Raw genomic sequence first — 9160 nt, forward strand, 5'->3', positions numbered from 1 at the left:
GCTGTGAGTATACCACTGCTCTCCAGCCTGGGAGACAGAGTGAGACTCTGACTCAAAAAAAAAGATATAGGCAGCCGGGCTCGGTGGCTCAGCCTGTAATCCCGCGCCTTTGGGAGGCTGAGGTGAGGGGATTGTCTGAGCCCGCGGGTTCGAGACCCGCCTGGGCAGCAAGACCTCATCTCTACAATAAATCAAAAAATCAGCCGGGCATCGTAGCGCATGCCTGTAATTCCGGCTACTCGGAAGGCGGAGGTGGAAGGATCGCAGGAGCCCAGCAGGCGAGGCTGCAGTGGCCGGGAGCGGCCACTGCACTCTAGTCTGGGCAACTGAGTGAGACTCCAACTCAAAAAAAAAAAAAAAAAGATATAGGCATACTTTGTTTTATTGCATTTCACTTTATTGTCCTTTGTAGATATTGCATCTTTTTTACAAGTTAAAGGCTGTTGGCAACACTGCGTCAAAGTCTATCAGCACAATTTTTACAACAGCATGTGCTCATTTTCTGTCTTTGTCTCAGCATTTTTTTGTCAATAAAATATTTTGATCTTTTTTTTTTTTTTGAGTTGAGGCCTTACTCTGTTGCCCAGGTTGAAGTACAGTGGCACCATCACAGGTCACTATATCCCTAACTTCCTAGGCTCAGGCAATCGCTCCACCTTAGCCTAAGTAGCTGGGACTACAGGTGCCTGCCATCACACCCGGTTCTTTTTTTGATTTTTTTCTTTTTTTTCTAGAGGTGAGGTCTCACTATGTTGCCCAGGCTGGTCTTGAACTCCTGTGCTCAAGCAGTCCTCCCACTCCGGCCTCCCCAAGTACTGGGATTACAGGAGAGAGCCACAGCACCTGACCAATAAAGTATTTTAAAATTAAGATATTACATTATTTTTTTAGACATAATGCTATTGCACACTTATAGACTATAATATAGTGTAAACATGACTTTTTTTAGATTAGAAAGTATAGTTTATTTAAAAGTAAATTAGCTGGGCTCAGTGGCTCAGCCTGTAATCCCGCGCCTTTGGGAGGCTGAGGTGAGTGGATTGCCTGAGCCCGTGGGTTCGAGACCCGCCTGGGCAGGCAAGACCTCATCTCTATAATAAAATCAAAAAATTAGCCGGGCGTGGTGGCGCGCACCTGCAATTCTGGCTAATCGGAAGGCTGAGGCGGAAGGATCGCCGGAGCCCAGCAGGTCAAGGTTGCAGTGGCCAGGAGCAGCCACTGCACTCCAGTCGGGGCAACAGAGTGAGACTCCAACTCAAAAATAAATAAATAAAATAAAATAAAAGTAAATTAGAGGCCGGACTCAGTGGCTCAGCCTGTAATCCCAGCACTTTGGGAGGCCAAGGCAAGTGGATTGCCTGACCCTGTGGGTTCAAGACCAGCCCAGGCAATTCGGCAAGACCTCGTCTCTACAATAAATCAAAAATTAGCCGGAGGTGGTAGCGCAGGCCTGTAGTTCCAGCTACTTGGAAGACTGAGGCGGAAGAATCGCTGGAGCCCAGCAGGTTGACGTGGGGGTGGCTCTGAGTGTGTCACTGCACTCCAGCCCGGCCAATGGAGTGAGACTCCAACTAAAAAGGAAAAAAGTAAGTTAGAGAGAGAGATTTACCTCCCCAAGGCGGGGGGCAAAGCCAGGGAGCATGGCAACAACCATAGCTCAAAGAGCACATGGCCACACCAGAGTCTAGCAAGGCAATGGCCATAAACATAACCTTTATAGGTACTGGGAAGTCACAGCAATTCATTCAACTTATTTATTGCAGTATTTATTTTATTTATTTTGATTTACTGTAGAGACGAGGTCTCACCAAGTTGCCCAGGCTGGTCTCGAACCTCTGAGCTCAGGCAGTCCTCTCCCTTCGGCCTCCCAAAGCGCTGGGATTACAGGCTTGCGTCGCTGTGCCCAGCTGCAGTATTTATTTTATTGCAGTGGTCTGGAGCCAAATCTGCAACATCTCTGAGGTACGCCTGTCTACCCAAGAGAAGTGAAAATTTATGCCCACACAAAAACTTATACATGAATGCTCACTGCAGTGTTATTCACAATAGCTCAAATGTGGAGACAAGCCAACTGTCCATCAATGGATGAGTGGTCAAATAAAATGTGGCATAACCCGTACAACAGTGCTAAGAGGAAGGAAGTACTGACTCACTACAGCATGGATGAACCTTTAAATCATTATGCTGAGCAAAAGAAGCCTGTCACCAAAGGCCGCATGATTTGTGATGCCATGTATATGAAATGTCCAGCATAGGCAAATCCATAGAGACAGAAAGGCTAGTGGTTGCCTAGGGTTGAGGACGACTGGGAAGGTGGAGAGGAAAGCCAACGGGTATGCATTTTTCTATGGGGTGATGTCAGTGTTCTAGGATTAGATTGTGGTGAGAGTTGCATGACCTTGTGAATATACTAAAAGCTACTGAACTATATACTTCAAAATGGTGACTTTGCACCAGGTGTGGTGGCTCACGATTGTAATCCCAACACTTTGGGAGGCCGAGGCAAGAGGATTGCCTGAGCCCAGGGGCTCGAGACCAGCTTGAGCAACTTGGTGAGAACTCATCTCTACAATAAATCCAAAAAAAAATTAGCCGGGTATGGTAGCGCATGCCTGTGGTTCCAGCTACTTGGAAGGCTGTGGCGGAAGGATCACCTGAACCCAGCAGGTCGAGGCTGTGGTGGCCGTCAGAGTGCCACTGCACCCCAGTCTGAGTGACAGACTCAAAAAAATAAAAGATAAAAATAAATAAAATGGTGACTTGTATGGTATATATAATATGTAGCTTAGTAAAGCTGTCATAAGAAATGATAATTCACAGGAACTCAGATGTAGAGGGAAGGAAGTGGTTCTTAGCTGCAAATAGATTCAATCCTGATCTCAGAGATCAAGTCAGACAGAAGCTTCCACTCCCCATGTGGTCCTCTCCTGAGCCTCCATGGTCAGAAGTAGATATTCCACAATCCCATCTTGGCAGGTGAGGAGGGAACCAGTCTGCAACCAATGAATGGTGTAGAATAATCTGCCATTTCACCCTACACCTTGTTTGTCTGGGCATGACATGGTCAAGTTTGCAACCAGACCACGCTAGGTGAGTCAGTTTTTCGCAGTAGTTGGCTTCTGGTCAGTTGTGAAATAAGAACAGCTCAATAAAAAATCCACATGATGGCAGGAAGTTACGCTCATGATTCGGCCAACAGTACTGACTTTTGTGTCAGTGCTGACCCATAACCAGAGCTGAGGAACTGGTCTGGAGAGGCTGGACTATGACCACAAGCACCCAGGTTGGTAAGGAGGCTGAGGAAGCTTTCAGGGACAAGTGTCTGAGCCTCAACGAGGAAGTCATCTTCCTAAAACATAGCCACAAACACCGGACATGGCATTCCAGAACAGGAAGGAGCCTTGAAGTTACAGCTCAGAGCGTCACCATCCACGGGAGCGTTTTGTAGCATTCCTTAGAGAAGTAAGCTGGGTTTTCCAGGCAACCCATTCCATCTTTTGTTAATGACTCTAATCACCAGAATGTTCTTTCTTATCTTAAGCTGAAATATGCCTCCTTATAACTTCTGCCGGCTGCAGTTGCACTGTGCTAATCCCTTTCCCATTTGACAGCTCTTCAGTGTTTGGAGACAACGAATACGCCTTTCACGTTTTCTCTTTTCCCAGTTACATGTGTCTGATTTCTTTTCACCATTCTTTAGCAAACATGCTTTTCAGACTGGAATTGGCCCTCTCAGAATGAACAGAATATACCAGACATTATGTATTCTGTTGGTTCTAGCTTGTCACGATGGTTTGGACCTAGATTTGTCCTTGGGTGCATTAGCTATCTCCTGCGGTCACTCTGGCTGCCTCTTTTGGTCAGGGCTTCCTTAAGTACATCTGTTTTCACCAGGCAGCGTTTGAGCTCACTGGTCAGCCTGGTGAGTATATATATATATTTTAAATAATCCCATTTATATGAAATGTCCAGTATAGGCAAATCCACAGAGACAGAAAGACTAGTGATTGCCTAGGGTTGGGAGGATGGAGAGGGATAGCTAATAGGTATCCATTTTTCTATGGGGTGATGTCAGTGTTCTAGGATGAGATTGTGGTGATGGTTGCATGACCTTGTGAATATACTAAAAGCCACTGAACTATACACTTTAAAATGGTGACTTGCAGCCGGGCTCAGTGGCTCAGCCTGTAACCCCGCGCCTTTGGGAGGCTGAGGTGAGTGGACTGCCTAAGCCCACGGGTTCGAGACCTGCCTGGGCAACTTGGAGAGACCTCATCTCTACAATAAATAAAAAAAACTAGCCGGGTGTGGTAGCGTGCACCTGTAGTTCCAGCTACTCAGAAGGCTGAGGCGGAAGGATCACCAGAGTCCAGCAGGTCGAGGCTGCGGGGGCCAGGAGTGGCCACTGCCCTCCAGTCTGGGTGACAGAGTGAGACTCTAACTCAAAAAATAAAAATAAATAAAATAAAATGGTGACTTGCACTGGGTGCAATATATAGCTGTCCAGTCCTGTCTATATATTTGAATATATATATATACACAATATGTATATATATGTGTGTATATATATACATATGTATATATATATATATATATATATATATATATATATATATATTCTGAGTTGGGGTTTTGCTGTCACCAGTTCAGACTGGAGCACAATGACACAATCATGACTCACTCCAGCCTCGAACTCCTGGGCTCAGGTGAGCCTTTTGCCTCAGCCTCCTAGGTAGCTAGGACCTCAGATGTGGACCACCACACCTGGCCAATTTTCCGATTTTTTTTTTTTTTTTTTTTTTTGTCTCACTAGATGACCCAGGCTGGTCTTGAACTCCTGAGCTCAAGAGATCCTCTCGCCTCCGCCTTCCAAAGTGCTGGGATTGCAGGCACAAGCCACCGTGCCCAGTTTAGCCTGATAAGGATAGACCACCATTGCTACCCTCGGCAAGAAAGAGAGAACTTGGAGCTCCAGATGGGATAAGCAGCGTGCAGGTTCATCTACAGAAGGTGCCCACAGGTCCTCTAGGCAGAGGCCAGAAGAGGTACCCAGGCTCCTCCAAGCGACTCTGCCGCCCTCTGGTGACCGACTTTGCAGCAGCTTCAAGGAGGAAAGGAGGCTTGAGGAAGTCATACATGAGTGACTCACCCGGGAGCTACTCTGGGCCCAGGGGGAGGAAGGGAGGACAGCTTCCCAGGTAGCATGAGCCTTCAGGGAAGCTACAAAAAGGAATGGGGACAATTAGGTAAGCAGAAGGGTTCCACTGAGCCACAGAATAGAATACGGAGAGATGTGCCCCTTCGGACAAGGTCTGCTTCCAGGAGTCATGGCATCACGCCCGTCCAGACCCAGGGGAGTGCCCGGTCCTGCCAACCCCTTTCTTTCCTCAAGCAGAGCCTCACTTTTCGGCCACTCACACGAAATAATACACAGAAAGGATCTAGGACCTGAAACTATTAGACCTCGGATCACACCTCCATCTAAGCGACAGGGTGGCCAAAGGATCCTAGGCCAGCAGTGGGAGAGGGGAGAGCCTGTCTGGTCCCCAACAAACATTAGCTCCCTTGAAGTGACTGGATGATGGTCCCTCTACGCCGGGGTCATCCCGGCTTCTTCACCCAGAACACAGGGCAGGAAGTGCTCTGGTCAAGACTTTAACCAGGAAGAAGGGACAAAGACCGAGCAGATTTGAGAAGAACCGATACATGGTGAATAAATCCCAGTAAATCCCCACGTCCACTCTTTTGGGAACATTCCCCCGTAAGACTGCATAGGAACACATGAGCATTCCTTCCATGGATCTTGAACTGATATGGAAGGAAGCAAGAGAGCAGCAAGTTCAAAGTGGACTTTCCCCGTCTTTAGTTCTCAAGACAGGGCAGGCAGGGTAAGAGAAACAGGTCTGGAATAAGCCGGAGAAGGGCTAAAAATCATTCTTTGGGAAAACTCCAGCTGCAGGTAACTCCAGAATGTCGCCTTTGAGGGGAGCAGTTCTGGAAGAAGGTGAGACAGGACAGGACGAATACAGTGTTCTGACACCTTCCTTTTATGGTCCTGGGGATAAGACCCAGTGGAATAGGGCCGGATTTCTCAATTTCTTGCCAGGGAGGGGAGGATTGCATTTCAAAAGGACCTGAAACAATTAGACCTCGGGTCACACCTCCTTCTAAGCAATAGGGTAGCCAAAGGATCCCAGGCCAGCAGTGGAAGAGGGGAGAGACGGGACTCCAGGAAGACGCAGCCCTCTCCCTCTCCCTCTCATCTTTGTCTTTCCTCGGACCCCTCCCCCAGCTTTCACACTCAACCCTTTCAAACTGTAAACATCAGGACTGGAAACTGGGTCGTGCCAGTGACAGCTACCACCAAGTTTGGCCTGACATTTCTCTCTCTCCTTCAAGGGTCCAAGGGAACAGGCAAAAATCCTACAGACCGTCAGGGCTGCAATTTTTGATTCTCTACCCAAGGCTCTAAAAAAAAAAAAAAAAAAAGAACAGAAGATTCTTGTTGCCCAGAGACAAAGGGGGTGGTGGTGGACGGGTCTCCTAATCCACTCTAACTCAACTCAGATGTGCTGCCCTCCCACCCAGAGTGAGTCACCCACCACCTGTCCCAGGGTGAAGCTGGAAAGCAGAGGGTTAGAGGAACACGGAGCTATAGTCTCCAAGTCCGCCTCTTTTTTGCGCGCTGCTGCCAAGCCTAGAGAGAACCCAACTAGGCTTTCCTTGGCGCTCTCCCCGGGCCAGTGCTGAGAGCGCTTAATTGCGCCCAGGGCCTTCAGCCAAGCCCCCTGGTGGCTCTTACCTATCTGCATGACTCTCCCAAAGACAGACGTGTTGTCCACGGTGCTGCAGTTCCACCGCCGCTGCCGGAACTGGTGCTGACATTCCTTGATGCCCGTCTTGGCTCCCTCTCCTATGTAGGCCATGTGCTCCTGGTACAATTGGCACAGCTTCCTCTGGCCAGGGGAGAGCCCGGGAAGCTGACTACACACAGGCTGGGCGCCGATGATGAACATCTCGGGTCTCTGCACCGGGTTCATAGCTAAGGACCTACAACAGCAGTCCAGAAAGGGGGAAAGGCCCAGGAGTGAGAAGAGGCCTGGGTTCCTCGTTAAGTTAACTCAGCACTTGCATTGAATGCTTTCCTGTGTACAGGCCCTAGACCAAGGGCTTAGAAAGAAAAATTAGTAAAACAAAGAGCCTGTCCTCAAAGAGGGAAACTGAGGCGTGAACACAAATGACACGTGAGATGCCAAATGCACAAGACAGGCCCAAGTTTCTGGATCTGTTGTGATCGGATGGGGAGTGAGTTTTTGCACTGAGGAGAAGCCTTTTTGAGCAGAGGGCCAGAATGTGAACTGGGTCTTAGGGGTGGGGGGCGGCTACGCATTTGAGGCAGTGGGTGAAAAGAGGCAAACCTCAACAGGAAAGCACGTGCCTCACTCCAGGAATAGAAGCAGTTAGTTCAGTGTAGCCCAAGTGTAGGATGTGTGATGGAAAGGAGTCCGTTCCACTAAGTGGAACTCCTCTTTAAAAATAGAATCCACCAGGGGCGGTGGCTCACACCAGTAATCCCAGCACTTAGGGAGGCCAAGGTGAGAGGACTGCCTGAGTCCAGGAGTTCAAGACCAGTCTGGGCAACATAGTGAGACCTCATCTCTACAAAAAAATTAAACAATAAAAAATAAATGAATGAAATTAAAAAATAAACTGGGCTTCGTGGCGCACACCTATAGCCCCAGCTATTTGGGAGGCTGAGGTGGAAGGATCCCGTGAGCTCAGAAAGTCAAGGCCGCAGTGAGCCATGATGGTGCCACTGCACTCCATCCTGGACAACAGAGTGAGACTCTGACTCAAAATAATATTAATAATGTCCAACTTACATGTATCCTAGTATATCCACGTCTCACTCTACACACACCCCCCAACACACTCTTCCTCAGCACGAGGGCTCTGACTTTTGCTCACCATCTACCAGCCATATAAACTGTTAAATTAGGCTGGGTGTGGTGGCTCATGCCTGTAATCCCAGCACTTTGGGAGGCTGAGGTGAGAGGACTGCCTAAACCCATGGGTTCAAAACCAGCCCAGGCAACTAGGCGAGACCTCATCTCTACAATACATCAAAACATTAGCCGGGCATGGTAGCGTGCGCCTGTAGTTCCAGCTACTTGGAAGACTGAGGAGAAAGGACCACCTGAGCCCCGCAGGTCAAGGCTGCAGTGGCTGTGAGCATGCCACTGCACTCCAGCCTGGGCAACACAGTGAGAAGCCAACTCAAAGAAAAAGCGTTAGATTAGATGAGAAGGCTGTAGATTTGCCATCTGGGTAAAAATGTGAGTGGGACACGGATCATGCAAAATAAGAGGCAATTGCCTGCCATTTCCATGTTGACTTGGCAGTGACAGTAGCCTTAAAGACACAAGAAGAAAGCTACCCATGGTCCTGCAAATCCCTCATCTGGTCTTCAGACTTGTGAACTAGGAATTCTACTCTCCCTGTTCCTACCAGCAAAAACAAAACAAAAACAAAAATCCCGCAGGTATCAATATCCAGCATTGATACAAGAGCTATGGCTAACAATTTATGGGGATGGGAGAAGGTCAGAGCAAAAAGCCAAACAAGCTGATCCTTCATCCGCAGAGAACCCTCCGCCATGGGCGCTCGAGGAAGACACAGAGCTCTCCTAATTTTCCAGGGATAGAAGAGGTCTTCAGTGTTCCTAGGAATCCAGGTGTGATCCTGACACCGTATCCACATCTCAAAGGCCTCAGGCCGTAGGAGCAGGACTTCAGCCCTTCTCACTCACCACCAGGAGCTGGCGTCTGTCAGAAGTTGGGCCCAGCTGGAGAGCAGAGCAGCCGTGAACAGCAGCAACAGACTCGGCATGGTCGGCCTCAGCCCTCCCCAGCGCCCTGGGACCGACAGCTTCCAGAATGGGGCTCGCTGGGGAAAACAGAAATGGAGGGAGAGTCGATTTAGATGCAACCGATAAGGGAAGACCAGGAGAGAGGGGTGAGGTGTGGATAAGTGCAAAGGGTGTGCTGGGGGGTGCTGAGTTTCCTCCCACAGAAATTCAGACTCTTAGCCGGGCTCGGTGGCTCAGCCTGTCATCCCGCGCCTTTGGGAGGCTGAGGTGAGTGGATTGCCTGAGCCCACG

At 48.9% G+C, this 9160-nt stretch overlaps 1 protein-coding gene across 2 annotated transcripts in view; it reads right to left on the bottom strand.

Moving 5' to 3' along the window:
- Positions 1-9160, bottom strand: part of WNT5B (Wnt family member 5B) — a 26844-nt gene that overhangs the window by 15460 nt on the left and 2224 nt on the right. Inside the window, exons 2-3 of one of the 2 annotated variants that reach the window (XM_008059853.2) lie at positions 8810-8946; positions 6803-7050 (exon numbers count right to left, since the gene is read on the bottom strand). In XM_008059853.2, the coding sequence (XP_008058044.1) occupies positions 6803-7050; positions 8810-8889 (328 nt within the window). In that variant the 5' untranslated portion in view covers positions 8890-8946. Of the gene's footprint in view, positions 1-6802; positions 7051-8809; positions 9065-9160 lie in introns of those variants that run through there. The other variant, XM_021713284.1, reaches the window with a different exon arrangement.

This window comes from Carlito syrichta, unplaced genomic scaffold (genome assembly GCF_000164805.1).
Source record: "Carlito syrichta isolate Samal-C Ts95f unplaced genomic scaffold, Tarsius_syrichta-2.0.1 Scaffold304400, whole genome shotgun sequence".
Taxonomy (NCBI): Eukaryota; Metazoa; Chordata; class Mammalia; order Primates; family Tarsiidae; genus Carlito; species Carlito syrichta.